Source organism: Centrocercus urophasianus, unplaced genomic scaffold, assembly GCF_019232065.1.
Source record: "Centrocercus urophasianus isolate 14NV4802_14NV808 unplaced genomic scaffold, USGS_Curo_1.0 seq_17, whole genome shotgun sequence".
In the NCBI taxonomy this organism is placed as follows: domain Eukaryota; kingdom Metazoa; phylum Chordata; class Aves; order Galliformes; family Phasianidae; genus Centrocercus; species Centrocercus urophasianus.
The window spans coordinates 17,486,643-17,502,191 of record NW_024884722.1 but is presented as its reverse complement, the minus strand read 5'-3'; the positions used below and the strand labels follow the sequence as shown (position 1 = coordinate 17,502,191).

The window sequence follows — 15,549 nt, the reverse complement described above, 5'->3', positions numbered from 1 at the left end:
TATTAAAAATAGAAATAAAACAAAGTAAAAAAAATCAAGTGAAATTCAATTAGCAGAGGACACAGTTCATTACCAGGTTACTTAATGACATTTTCTTGAAGTGTCCCTTACGCATCTGTATGAATATGAAGCTGAGAGTCCAAAAGCCAGTAAGATCTTCTAAAAATCTTGTCTTTATTTTGGTTTTATCTTATTTAATTCTTCAGTCGTGCTTTGGAGAGAGCTATTTCCATCATTTATTTGGTGACACCTCAACTCTCAGCTATGGTTCATGGGTCAGTTCCTCCAACAAATTCTTTAGTATGGCCAGGCAAGACTAGAGTTGATATTTCCATTTCTTCTATGGGATTTTTCAACCCCTAACTCACAGAAATAGACAAAGAAGTCGTTGCATGATTGTTTTGTTGATGAAGACTGTAATACACAAACCCATTTTGTACCACATCTAAGGCAGCACCCACAGTGAACTACATCAGCAGTTTAAATTCATTTGTGTTTCACTTTGTATGGGCTGGAGTATTATATTAAAAAATCCTGCCTCTTTTATGAAATCTAACAGATTTAAATTCTTTACATCTAACAACCCTCATTGCTGGAAAACCTGATAGTAGCGGGACTGTTAATGATGGCTTACAGGATGCTGCACACAGGGAGGCTAGTGCTATGAATCCTGAAACACTGATCCATGGAAGGTAAACTCACGGCCAAGTAAAGGAATGGACAACATCTGTATTTTCTGGTATTTCAGGAAGCTTAATGAGGATGTGTGCTGACCTAAACTCTCTGCTGAACAGAATAACCCCAAAGCATCTGGGAACTCTACTGCCAGGGTGCAAAGCTCTCTGAAATCTCCCTCAAACACAGCATGGCTATGATTATGCCTCATGACAACATTAATCACCCCAAAACCAGAATGATTTTGGTGCATATTCTGAAGTCAAATTGTCACAATGCTGCTGCTCAGGGCAAGCAACAGAATCACAGAGACAGCAATGATGGCCTCTGGCAACCTCAAAACTGCAGCTGTGGTTGCTTCCTGATATTCATTCTATGTTACAGCAAGTTAGCAGCAAGTTGTAAGCTTCTGTTGTGGGTTAGATAAATATTTTCCCACCCTTTAGCTGTCTGTGCCTAGAAAAGGAATAAAGGCAGTCATGAGTTCATTCTAGAGATACGTTTATTTATTGCTATTATTTCTACCAAAATAACAGAGTGAAACCAAACCTGAGACCAGGGCCTCTGTGAGTTACCATCTCAAAGAAAGCACAACCCTTCCTCCAACAGCTCACAGCCTAAACACAGAAGGGCCAAGCATCCTGCCAAGGGTCAAGCTGGAACAGAACCACAGCCAGGGCCTGCCTCCTGCTCCCTCTCCTGTATAAAAAGCCACAGGAATGCAGTCTTCACTGTCTTTTCTTTCAGCTGCCTGACTTTGTTCTGTATTCCCCTCCTGGGAACAGCAACTCTGCTGGAGGAGGGACAGCTTTAAGCACAATGGTTTTGCTGCTGAAGAGGCAAAGATTTTCCTACAGACCCATGTGATGGATGCACAGCAGAAGAAATAAAAAAACTGTAGGAAATGTTGTGACTTCAGAGTTAGGCATCTATTTTCACTGTGGATGGAAATAACTTTGCTGTACAGAGGCCAGAAGGCAGAAATAACTGTCCTGACCCCAGAGACTTCCTCTCTCAGCCTTCAAGGTGCCATTAAGGCACCTACAGGAGTGACATTCTTGGGCAGCACACTGCACTACAGCAGCTGCAGACAATGTGACAGGTCAGAAATAGCATACTTACAGGCTCTGGAGGAGGTGGTGGAGGTGGCTCCTTGATCACCTGGAATATACAAGCAGTGAGAGGAATCTGGGTTAATGGCAGGGTTTCTTCCACATCAGGGCTATGCTCTCTGTACTTTTTGCTTATCATAGATAGGTTGCCTCCTAGGCTCTACCTCCTCGAGTTCAATCACAGGGCACATAAACAATGGACTATCATTACTCACACTGATAGCAATATCTGTGCTGCAGCACCAGGACCATCATATGTATGTCTCCAGCCCTGCCTGGTGTTTACCAGACCCTGTGAAATGCCCAGAGCTTTCAGCTTCACATACATTTGCTATGGCTTACACGTTTAACAAATTATTTTTAAGCAATGCTATTTTGCAGGTGCTTTAAAATGTTTGCAGAGAAATTCATTAATGTAAATCTCAAGGTATCTAGTCATCATTTCCCTCAGTGACGTCTCCAGTGAAAGTTTCTGAATTTAAGTAAGATTTAGATCTTGTCTCTCTGCTGAATTGAATTCATTACAGGATCAATAACACTGTACAGTCAAGCCATTTGGCTCATTACTACAGGAAGTCCAAATCATCATTATCGTTTTAGCAAGAAACAAGTCAGAAAGAAAACTTGATATCAAGTAAAAAAAGTAGTAAATAAATCTGTACTTACCACCGTGCAGCAAAGGGGCCAGAACCACCAAAGAAGAGCCAGAGCCAGTAGCAAAAAGAGAATCAGGAGAGCAATGAAAAGGATGGTTCCAGTCAGCTGCAAACAAGACGATTGCCTTTGAGTTATTTGCATACATCACAGATGAGGTAGGAGGCATGAAGTTATGCAAGTAGACTGGGCAAACAAGCCAGGTTTCCCACATTACATGGCCTCACTTATGTGGTGCAGACCGTTATTCTCATCATTAGGATCTCATCAATATTTAGTGTGGCAAATCTGTACCCGGAATCATGATTCAGGAAAGTACCTCCAGTTTGTGGTATGTAAAATTCATGGTATGCTTATAGCTCACTAGATTCAAATGTGATAAAATTGTATACAAACTATCCCCAAACTTGTCCTGAGAGGTGCTTTAGTACTGTCAGAAGGATATTTCAAACTACATGATCAAACTTAATGGTGCAGAATAATATTTCATTACTAGAGATGCATAATGTATCAATACTGATACTCTAAGAACAGGAATGTTGCAGCTAAAATCATACAGATAACTGTTAGCGTATGAACATCATACAATTTATTATTAGCTCAGCCTCATCAGCTCCTAAGCCTGCCTCTGTTGCCTTGAGCTGCACACAACCCCAGCCTAAACACTTAGATAAACTAGTACTTAGCACTGCTGATTCTTGCTGAGCTTCTCAGGATTGCATTGTCTTGATCATTCCTGATTCTACCTAACCTACTCTGCAGGAGGGAGTCGTGGGCCAGGGAGGATCTACATTCAAAACAGTAGTCTTTTTTTTTTTAATTAAAAAAAAAAAAAAGTGTTAAAATTGTGTCTCCAGAGTAGCCAGACAACCAAGGAGACTCAGAGCTCTGATTTTCCTGTGTAAATCTCAAAGGACTGTGCACTGCATTCACGAGAGTGCATTCAGAAGATATGCTGGCTAAATATTGCTCTTATGACTACAGGAAAAAAGGTCTTCAATGTGCTGCTTGGCCCCTGCAGAGCATACAGAGCACATGGCTTTTGAAAATCCAACATCTGATGCAGATGGGCAGTGGCATGGAGGGATGTGCAGTTTCCTTGGACTCCATTGGGCTCCAGAATGGAGTTAAAATTAGTTCTGGTGTACCAGAGTTGTGGAAAACCTCTTCAAAGATAAGTTCTGAGTTTAAGAGGTTCAATTCACCAGCAATAGGAGTACAAGCGAACAGGAAAAATCTGGCAGCAAACTGGAGGACAGCCTAGGACCAGGAAGAGGTAAAAAGAACTTGAAGAAAGGTCTGTGAGTCAGGCTGAGGGAATGGGAGCTGGCTAAAAGAGAAAGCTATACGGCATTTTCAAACAAGGATAGTTAGGAGAATAAAGAGAAAGAAAGCAAGTTCCACTGTAGGACAAAGTCCGTAAGATTCAACATTGTTAAATAAGAAAACTACTTGAGTTACTATGACAAGACTACACAAATCTCATTTTTAGCTCCTTCTCACAGAACCCAGTGGGTTTGTTTTCCCACCAGACAGCAAAGAGGCTGACGGTGGAAAAGAAAGAACCAGCTGGGAAGTGCTTTGTGAAATCTGGATGAGATGTTGAGTGTTACCCAGCTCTTCCTCAGGCCAAATCCTAGACCTGTCAGGATTGGCACATTCAAGACGTGACTAACCTCTCCTTGGCTCCTACACCATTCTTAGTACTTAGCCCATAACTGTAGCATCACCATTTCTCCACTACTCTGTCACTTCTTTTCACTGACACAACAAATTGCTCTGTTCTGGGATACATTACATAGCTCACCCCTTTTGTTAGGTCAGGCAGCAGGAGAAGGCTAAGGCAGAGTGCCAGGCACAGGAGGAGCCGTGTTAGAATACACTACCTAGCTGTAGCTCAGTGCTGCCACCCACCTCTGGTCCACTCGTGGCTCCATGTAGCACTAATACACCCGGGAAGCATGAGCTCCCACTGAAGCCAGCTTGCTGATAAAAGAATGATTAAATATCATTTTTGTAGGAGAGATCATGCACTCTTTAATACAAATCCAAGCATAGCACCAATGCAGTGCATGGATATGTGCATATTACAGCTACCGTTACTCCAAACACACGTTGCCTACTTGCCCTGTTCCCAGGCACTGCTTTTCCCATGCTAAGTGCTCATATAAATCACTGAGATGTTTGCCAGCAGCAGCTCAGGAGCTGTTGGCAGCAAGAAACTAGAGAGTCCTCTTTCAGTGATCAAACACACAAAGCATCATAGTGAAGCTGGACTTTGAAAAGGAAATAGCAGACTTCACACAGCTGAACAGAAATGAGCGCAGGGATCACACAGAGGCTTTGGGAGTAAAGTCAAGAGAAGATACTTACTGTACAGAAAGGACAGAAGCACCAGCTGGGGAGGAGGGCTGAGCAGGCCAGCTGGCTGCCGCTCACAGAGAGGGGAGCAGGAGAGGAAAGGAAATGGAGGGAGTCTATAAAACAATAAGAGTGAAATGAATGAGATTAGAACAAAGCTGGAAAGTGAACACCAGCTTTCCCACTTATGGGGTACAACTGGAGTGAGATGGTCTTTCTTGTACTAGATGAGAATCAGGAGTCCTTCATATTTAATCTGCAGGAGCTGGGCAAAAGTCAGGAGATTGACAGGACTGGAGATTGGAGTTTCCTCTTTATCCTAAGGCTATTGAGAAGAAAGCTTTCTGCATCCACCCTCTGGCCTGTGGGGATCCCAGCGAGGGCTAAGACTTCAGCCTCCGTTAGAAATAAATTACATGTGGGTAACCAAATGTACCAGTTAATATTTGTGTTTCTCTTTGGGCTTGAAAGGGAGTAGAAAACATGGAAATTTAAGTCTTCACTGCAGAAAATTTGGAAGTAAATTTTGGAAAAAAAAAACAAAAAAACAAAATAATAATAAAACAGATGAAGCAGCAAAATCATCTCTGCTGGACTCTCCATCCACACACCCTGGGCTGTTCCAGCAATCTGGTGCAAAATTTCCCAACTGCAATGCAGAAAACATCACGAATCAAATCTGTAAGCTCCAGTCACTGTTTGTCTTCATTCCTGCCCTTCTGCTCTGCAGCTGTCAGAAAGGCCAATGATGATTACAAACCAATATGACAGCATTTGGTGTAGGCTATAAAAGTCCTTCTGACACTAGTAACAATAAAGCTCAAATTCAATACTGAATGCTTGGTTGGTATCAGGTTCTTTGGCAATTTTTTAGACTATGAGCACAAGGGCAAATCTTTAGCTAAAGCAAATTGTTGTTAGCTTGCACCAAGTACTAGTATCAGCTTTTTATTTCTTTCTCTCTCTCTCTCTCTTTTTTTGTTTTTATTCTAAAATCGAGTTTTGCTTAAAGATCACTTAGATCCCTTACCCTGGGGATAAGCAGTCTGCCTGACATCAACAAGGAGGTATGCATCCCAGCCACTGCTATCCCACAGCAGCACATCCTCCCTTGGCTGGGCTAGGCAGCAGCCTGGTACCAGGAATCTCACTCCAGAATGAGAGGATATTATCTCTTTTTGGCCATTCCCTATGACATTCCACATGACACTAAGAGAAAAGAAATCACCTCACTGGAAGTGAAAAATGCTTGGACTAGAGATAAATTGTGGAAATCTAACAACAAATGTAGTAAGCTCCAAACAGACAGTACCCCTTAAAATTCAGAAAATGTTCCATGCTGTGGCCCTTCTAAATGCAAGTCCTGGCAGCTGCACATTTCACTCCAGATTCCATTGGTAACTCAATGCTCAACAGGGTATTGCTCCCCGATGCTCATTCACCCCTTTTTCTGGATTCCCTTTTAGGTACATCCAGCCTATAAGGACTTCTCTTTATCCTGGAATAGGAATGGGCAGGGAGCGCTTCTGTTACAACTGTTCAATCTGTAAATCTACCATGATCTAGCCTCCATCAGTAATGGTTTAGTCTTAACTAGCCCGGTGATTTTTCGAAGAATTGCTGGGACCCAGTCAACAACCGTGGTGCTGCAGCTACAGGGAACTCATGCTCAGTCAAGGAGGTTTGCCTGAAGAGCCACCGCCGCTTCCCAAGATCTCATGGTTTCTCTGTCAAGCCCCATTGCAATTACTTACACACTGTGTGCTGGTGATGCTGACAGAGCTGGAGATGAACGTTAGCCCATTGTTCATGCTGACTTGTAGGAAAACCACCCTAAAGCACAAACAGATACACTTATTTTTAGTGTCATCTCTATATCCATTGTTCCTTTTATTCTGGCTGTTTTAGCCGTTGGCTCATGAACATTCAGGGGCAACATTCCCTGCTGAGTCAAGGCATTCTGTGGCTACATTCTTACCTGCTGCTATCCCTCTGCTTACCCAGGAATCATCCCTTTTACATTGGCTTAATTGACTCAGGGCATATGCTTTTTATCATAAAACTTCCACCTCACCTGGGGAAAAACGCACTAGGATAGAGCTAAAATGAAATCTCAGATGCTTGCAATACTATCCTAGATAGCACTTTGCTTTTATTTCTATTTTATATTTGTTTCTGCAAACAGACAGAACGATTTTGTTTGTTTTTAAATATATCCAATTCAAGTCAGAGTCTTGCATGAGGTCAAAGGAAAAAGATTTAAATGACAGTGAAATTAAAGCAAAATCCAGCCTTAATCATTCTCCAGCATCAGAGAAAAAGTCTGAAGAAAAAAAGCAGCTCCCACAGGTATGGAAGGAGAGGGAAGCTTTCCCCTCGATCTCTGTAAGATATTTAAGGATCTAGATCACCAAGGAGGAAGCCACAGCCTTGTGCCACATCTGTAAAACAGTCCTGGAGTCTGAAAGACATCTGAAAAATACCAGTGCTAGCCAAAGCAGAGCAGGGTCAAAATACAGGAAGCAACATCTATAACAGCAGCAAAGGAATTCAAATCAAGCATCAATTTTCTACCAAAATGAAAAAGATCGCTTGGAATTCAATTAACTTTTGGTCTGGAAAAAAAGGGAATAGAAACAGAACTGAGGAGAAGTTGCATAGGCATACTCAAAAATCCTCTGTCCCCATTCTTCTCATTAACTCTGTTTTTCTCCAAGTCATTTCACAGCTGACAGCCTTTCAGCTTCTTTGGGTTCATGTGGGGAGACTACCATGAAGACCTGTTAGACAGCCCCTCTCAGGCAGGGCCCTCAAGTTCTGGAGCTGTAGTGCAGAAACACCTGCTACTATTTGGACTGCAGCATCCTAGGCAAGATCCTAACACCCACCAGCAGCCACTGAAGCAGAGTGAGGCCTAACATGGGCATGCTGAGTCACCATAAACATTGCCACCTCTGGAGACCGCATGCATAGTGCTAGTCCAATGAAGTGAGAAGTCAGGAGCACAGCTGATGTGGGAGTTTTTAATCACCAGCCCTATTTTTACCTCCTGTTGGGTCCAACAGTACATATGGCTGCAGTACTCCATACATAAACCTAAAGGATCACATACACAATTGCTGACTCTCTCCACCAGTACCAGATTGGCAAAGAGCACCAATGAACTCAAAAACATAAAACATCACACTACTATTCGTGCCAGCTTCATCTCCAACGCTGCAAGACCTCTGTAGGAGATCATAGTCCAACAAAGTGTTTGGTTAAGCTATACCGAAGACACCAAAGACCCAGTGTTCAATGAAGCTATGCTGGCTCATACTAGGAGATGATTTTGTACATATGGGATGGCTCTATTCACATTACAAAGCCTTTTTAGCTTGACACTACAGGCAAAATTCTGAGCCTCTGGCTCAGTAATGACATCCTCATCAGAAGCTTCCTCTCCCTTCACATACAGGAAATGCAATACTTACTGTCCAGCATCTTCAATTACCGGGGCAGGACAGAGCAGATAAGTATCATGAACAAGAGTCGGCTTCTCATCTGAAAAGAAATTAATGTACTGTCAGATTTAAAAATACAGATTGTCCCATGGAGGTCATTCCCTGGAGAATTGTTGACATTAATGGGAGCCATAGTAAAGGCAAGAATCAATACTCCCTAGAGGTACTGATCATAAAGCCAAGCATTGAGATGACCTTTCTTGGTGATGCTAACATGGTATTATCAGGCTAGAGGTACCATACGAGGAAATGGAGGATTTCTGTTCCTGACAGCAGTGGTCAGCCATTTTGAAGCTACCTTTGAGCAATACTCATCTTGGCTACCTGAAAATTGCATGCAAAATCTACTTATACGAAATACTGTGATCCCTCTGATTATTCAAAAAAGTATAAACTAAGTATACCCAAAAGTATAAACAAAACTGAATTCCTCTAAGAGTGAATGACTGAGGCATGAGAGCAGACAAGTTGCTACTGTAGCTTCACTCCAAATGGCCCCACAAAGCCCTAAGGTGCCCAGCCAGAAGAAGACAGTGAGGAGTCATCCCAGGCAACCTCTACACCCCCAAGTAAGCTTGGGTCTGATAAAAGCTACCTGCTTATTTTTAACTTTAGAGGCTTTATCGTTCTTTGTATCTAGGAAAAAAAATAACTCCAGCAACAACAGATACGAGAATTAATCCTTCCTGCATCACCCACTCCAGCTCGTCTGAAAACAGCTCATTTCTGAGGCTTCATCACTGCTGAAGAAAGGAAGTTGCAGTGGTATGTTCTATGGCCAGGCTAGGGGGTGGGGAGACCACGAACAGCATAGATCAGTATCTCGTGATTTCAGCTAACCTAAGCAAAACACACCATGAGAGGAGATTTAGAATTAAGGCCATTTTCCTCCTCACTACTTCCAGGTCAGCCCTACCACTTGCAGTGTAAAATTCAGTCAAAGTGCCAGTGGATTAGGGGCAAGGCAGAAAAAGCCAGAAGTCTGGCTACCTGGCAAACCACAAGAAACAAATCCCCAGCAAAGAGCATCTGTAAGCCTGATGGGAATGAGACCACCAGAGTTTACTTAACACAGCCTTTACGGAGGCAACTGGGATGGGAAATGAAGGAGCGATTCATAGTACCCTCTTGTAAGTGAATTCACTACTAGGGAAGGCACCAGCCTGGCTGTGGTAGAGAATGAAAGCCCCTACTGTGTCCAGCCAACAAGGGCAACACATACAGAAGGAACAAAGTTCCTCTCTCCATGCCATGCTCTACCTCACCAGACACCCTGCTTCTCAGGGAAAAGGACAGGATTGCTGAGAAACTGTACCCTTGATCTTTTTTGGCTATTCAGGCCTTTCTCTGGTTGCCTAGACAGCTAACCAAAAACCCCACTGAGCACAGCAATTACAGGGATTTTCCACCTTTCAACATTCTCTGCCATGACACAGGCAGCTTGCGCCAGAGAGGAGCAAAGCAGGGCTGAAGGGCCCTACTTTATAGTAAGCATCTTCTGAATCAGTGAATAAATAGCTTGAACACATCATCAGGGCATCAAGGTAGTATTATTTATTTTTACTGAAGGTGAAATAGAAAATAGGAAGATGTTTTATTTCTCCCTGTTAAAAGTCGATGCCCAGTCCTTACCAGCTGTATGCATTCCACATGTGAATCATTAGAGCAATGCTGAAATTCACTGTACAACAGTATCTCCTGCATGATCCCACACAACACAGTGCCTGAACATTTTAAGATTGAACACGGATGAGTTTCAAGCTCCTGCCAGATAAAGATCCCCACCCACCTCCCCCCACAGCCACTACATGGCTCCCTGATGCAAATAGGAGGGGGGCTGCATCCCATGGGGTGACACAGTCACAAGAGACAAGGAACCCCTCCCTTCAGACTTACTGATAGTAAGGCTGTCATTGAGCTTGAAGCTGCAGAGTACCTGGTCGATATTTCTTGCATGATAAAAACCATTGCCTCTTACCACGACTTGAAAGGGTTCTGTAAATAAAAGTACAGAGGCATTATGAAAAATGGCTCAAATACAACATTCCCTTCCAGAGTGGTTTGAAGTACTTGATGACAGCTGTCCTCTGCCCTATGTCTGAATCCAAACTTTCAAACTGATGCAGCTTGCAGCCTACCCACCTAGTGATCTAAATGCCCAGATAAATTTTATTTTTGTTTCTCAATTTTACAGGAAAGCAGCTTGCTGAAATAAAGTCGCAGTTAGATGTTCCCCTCCCTCCCCAATCCCGAAAGGCAGCAACCATAAAGATTTAACTGCATCTTTCAACACAAAACATCAAAAGGTAAAAATCTACATCTAGAGGTCTAGTTGTCAGGACTTGTTACCCCTCCTACCCTTCTTTTCCCCATCGCTGCCATTCTGCACAGTCACTTGTGAGAACTGCCTTTGGAATAACCTGCCCACCAACACAAGCTGACAATTGAGTTTCAATCCCAGACTCGTGAGGAAATGTGGACAGCTGGTACAGGATTTGCTGGTTGCCGCTGAGAAGTCTGCCCCTTCGAACGCTCCCAAACATTAGCATGTTCTGTGTGACAGTCTGTTGAAATGGCTAATTCCATTTAATTTTGCGCCCTGGCTCTGGCTGCGTCCTTTTCTTCCTTAGTTACCATCAGCTCACAGATTGCAGCTTTTGACAAGACAGCGAAGGGAAAAAGGTCAGCACTGAAATAACTGGGCAGTGCTGGCAGCGAGATGGTAGGTTGGAGCTGGTGTGCGCTGGCTGCGCTGTCGGCTCCGCTTCTGTGACTCTGATGAGAAGCTGACGGCTTGCATCCACACCTGGGAGTTGATGTGGCCAGTAGGATGCCACATCCAACAAAACCTTTCAATCACATCCTCGTACCGTAAGCATAATCAAAGCAATGATGCTGTCAAACAGAATAGGAGGCACCTCTGCTGCTGCACCGATAGCCTGTTTACAGGCTGCATGTCTTGGTCACTTTAAATCAGAGGGAACAGAAAGGACCAAACTACATTTCTCCACAGCGGGGACAGAGAATTTGCAGGGTCAGAAGGCATTAAGCATCAGATAGCTGTCATAACACGACTAGATCAATTTGCAAATGGACTTTCTGGATAGCTTTGTCATGGAGAGTCAGAGCCCCGATAGGAGTTGTCATAATTCAGCTGCAACCACATGGAAATCATTCCATTAGCAATTTACTAAATCTCACAAAATAATGAAGCTGAGAACCTCAGTAATCACCAGCACAGTGGTAATGATGACTTGCAATAACAGCTGCAAGGAGTGGCTCAGTCTGTTCTAATCCCTGGTCAAGAACAGCTTCCAGTGACCAACCCCAAGCCCTCCTGTCAGATTCTAGAAATTAGGGAAAATACTGAATAAATTCTCAGCTGGTTTCCACCTCCTTAGATAAGCGAGTATAAAATGCATGCACAGCTCCACGTTTTGAGGCTACAAACAAGTAAGCTTCCTTGTTGGAGTACGTCACAATGTATGACACTCTAACACACAGATATAAATTGTTTTTTTTTTTAAGAAAAAAAGAATAAAATTCCTAACTTGATTAAAAAAAAAAAAAGTGACCAAGCTTAAATTTCTAGAAAATACTATGTTTTAAATTTCAGGCAGCTCTAAAGGTACAAGATATGTATTTTCATATAGAATTTTACAGCCATGTGATCTTACTTCTTACATATACATTACCAGTAAATTCTACTAAGTGATTACAGAAATTTAAAGTGTATTAAAATTTTGATATGACTTCAGATGCCCCAGGACTTTCCTGTGCTTATGTCTGAATAAGTATTTTTAAAAGTCGCATTACACATAGACCTATATCTGACCATCCAGTGAACTGAGTTCAAGACCTGGATTCACGCTATGGTGAAAAAAAGGTTTTCAATCCAAGGCGATCCCCTCCAGGAGACAGTGGTGCAAACAGAGAGCTATGAAGAGGAGCCTCTGGATCTGTTGAAGTAAATAGGATTACTCAAGGTGATAAAGCCAAGCTGGAGTGTAGCCTTGTGCTCTAAAACTCTTTCAGGTTCATTTCAGGTAAGGATGGCAGAACTTGGCTCATAGGAAAACCTATTATGTGCTCAGTTCTTGGTGTCAAAAAAAACTTAACCCACGCTGACAGCCTGTACCACATCAAGATGTGCTTGTGGCTTCTTCCTACTTTCAAACTCCCTGCTGCTATCAGCAAACCATCACACATGTGAGTTCCTCATCCATGCCCTAGTGATTCAGCAACATACTTCACCCTGAGCCCACCTTAGCTGGATGGCTCTGTCAGCAGAGTCAGAACGAGCTCCTGAGTTTATGCATGTAAGCAGCATACATGGAAACTGAGCTGATTGCTTTTTCAAAACAATTTTGCAAGTTTTGCAGAAACACATCCACTTTCAAGAAGTCAGATCTTCTGAAAATGTATTTTTCTGAATTATTTTTTTTTAAATATTTTCAAACTTTCAATTTGAAAAGATCTTTCAGATGTTACCCTTCAATATTCTTACATTGTGCCAAATCCCTACTGGAGCTCTCACTTCTGTTTAGCTAAAAGAAACTTTTAATAAGCAAGAAAAGTTGCAATAATTCATTATCCAAAATTGCCTGGAATACAAGAAATAAAAGCAATTAATTGCTATGAAATAAAAAACATTGAAGTCAAAGATTTTAAGTTTTTTTTTTTTTTAATTATAAATTCTGCAGTCTGCAGAGGAAATTCTTAAAAGCAAAATATTCCCTTTTTGTGATTTTCCAAAGATAATATTATGACAAACATCTGCCCCACAACCACCTATTTAGAAATAGTTGGAAAGATACAAGGACATTTCATTTGGAACTTAAATACTCAGGGCATGACCATGCTATGATTAATATGTGGAAATGAAGACTGAACAATTTATGTGCTATTTAATAGGTTTTTCCTGAATCTCCCATTTCAATCCATGTTTTCAAGGTCAGTTTTCAGGCATCCTGAAGTTGTGCACACTCACTTCCTCAGCATATAAGGAAGTGAAGAAGGCAGTAAGAGCTCTAAATAACCACGTTATGAACAACACCTTCCAGCAAGCTTATGCTGTCATTCTCAGTCTGCTGCAATAGTCTCTTAAGCAGGAAAAATACAGTAGATTGATAACATAAACAGGAGCAATTGCAAGTTAAATACCCTAAACAGGAAAGGCATGAAGTTACCAGCAGCTCCTCTGGTGATTCTTCTAATTTGCTACCCTAGCAGTTCTTTCACTGCAACTAAGTAAAACACTAATGCTTTGGAAATCATGTCAGGTATCTCGGCCTTTGCAGTTCGTTACATCTGGTTCAGTAAATCTGAAGTTTGTGTGAATGTTCTGCAGTCTTGTTTTAACTGCTGACAAGTCCTAGCAAATCCAGAGAATGCAGTCTTTCCAGAAGCTTGTGAGATGTTGCACTAGGTACCAGTTTTATACCACAACATGCCCTCTTTCTATGAGGTATTTTAAAGAGCAGCTTCTTAGTTGCCCCCATGCTCTCTCAGCCATTTCTCCAAGCCTGCATTCAGAGAATATAAGTGTATCAACACCGCTCCTTCCCAAGCTCAGAAGGACGCGTGTGGCTCCAGCCTCAGCCGTGGGAGATGCTTTCCTACTCATCCACAGGCTCCAGCTCTGACATCACATTAGGTAGTTACCAACATTTCATCAGCGTCATTTACTTGCCTTACCACCCCCAATCTTGTAAAACTTACCTCCTGCACAAACACTGGATGGCTCAGCTGCTAGGATCTCAATGCAAGATTTCTTGAGAATCTGGAAGATTTAAGGTAAAGGCATTTTTGGTGATCATTTTTAATCTATGCTTTAATAACACAGGAAAGGGTCCCATTTTTAGGTTTCAGAATTGCCAGCTTACTGAATCAATGGTTCCTCTTAGGGCATAAAAGCCTCCCGTAACTGGAAAAACATGATCGATGCTGTCAGCTATTGTTGACAGCTGCAAAGAAAGACAATCATAAATCATGAGGAAAATAGAATTACAGTGAATACAACTGGACCCCTTCATACTTGCTGAAAGACATCATACTGACATGAAATGATTTATGCCTCAAGTAATTAAATAAGTGCCTTCAACTAACGCTATTACTTCTCTACAAGTAGAAAAGAAAAACAAAATAAAAGCAAGCAGGGTTACCTGAGTTTCATTGAAATCTTTCACTCCAACACAATAAACAATAGCTCCAAAGCTTCTGGCTCTGTTGGCCTAAACAAAAAAATTGCCATGAAGTGCTAAAGCATAGAAGAAATGGAGCCAACAGTAAACACCTACAGGTTTGACTTGAGCTAGTCTGGGTAAATGTGAAGGTGACTTACTTCTTGTTCTGCATAGTAGAACTGAACATCTTGCAACTCTCCATCCGTCAGAGCAATAATCACACTAGCAGTCCGAACTCCTACATGGACAATAGTTAACAGATTGCATATGGATGACACAAGATTTGACAGTGAAAATAAGTTTGAAGTGGCACATGCCTTTTTGCTGACAAAAACTCAAAATCACAAGGCCAGAATCTCAGCCTGATTTGTGCGGACTTGTTGGAAGTACACTCATCTACCCCAGCTGAAAGTCAGATGTATGACAGCATACAGCAGGCAGAAAACTTGTGCACCTTCAACACACACGAGCAGCACTTGAAGGAGCAGTACTGCTCCAGCAAGACCCGTGCACAAACTTCTCTCTCCCATATAGCATCTGGCCAAAGTTACATCTACACCCTTCATATGAAGAAATGGCAAAATTTATTCTTAGAGACAGACAGACAGTTTTTCCTCTGCTCTTGACAAGTACCTATTTGCATGGACATTGCCCAGAGATTGCCAGTGCAAGACCTTTTCAAGATGAGCTCTCCTGACACCCTACCTTCACCTCCACCAGGTTTTCAAGGAGAATCCCTAGTGAACACAGAATGAAAAGGTTCTTCCACAAGTGCTTCAGTCCTACACTTTTCACGCAACAAGAATTGTCAGTTCATAGGAATTTTGAGCCTGAAAAAATGCAGGACCAGATCCACTGGAGCAGATTTATGTCTTGAAATATAAGCAAGTTCATGCCCCATAATCTTATGTGAAAAGGTTGCATGAGCTTTGGCTAGCAACATGAGCAACATGATACAGAGTACAATACTACCTAGAAAAATGCAAAATATTAAAAAAAAAATCCCAACTGATAAACAAATGATGGTTCAACCAACCATCCTGATTCAGTAATCACACA

The 15,549-nt window shown here is 42.1% G+C and overlaps 1 protein-coding gene across 1 annotated transcript in view; it reads right to left on the bottom strand.

Annotated features, from left to right (window-relative positions):
• The window catches only part of ANTXRL (ANTXR like), a 51,391-nt gene that overhangs the window by 21,918 nt on the left and 13,924 nt on the right, over positions 1–15,549 (bottom strand). The window contains exons 6-14 of the mRNA XM_042818791.1: positions 14,649–14,728; positions 14,470–14,538; positions 14,191–14,271; positions 14,027–14,087; positions 10,202–10,300; positions 8,276–8,345; positions 6,557–6,635; positions 2,454–2,549; positions 1,798–1,836 (exon numbers count right to left, since the gene is read on the bottom strand). Coding sequence (XP_042674725.1) covers positions 1,798–1,836; positions 2,454–2,549; positions 6,557–6,635; positions 8,276–8,345; positions 10,202–10,300; positions 14,027–14,087; positions 14,191–14,271; positions 14,470–14,538; positions 14,649–14,728 — 674 coding nt within the window. The remainder of the gene's footprint in view (positions 1–1,797; positions 1,837–2,453; positions 2,550–6,556; positions 6,636–8,275; positions 8,346–10,201; positions 10,301–14,026; positions 14,088–14,190; positions 14,272–14,469; positions 14,539–14,648; positions 14,729–15,549) is intronic.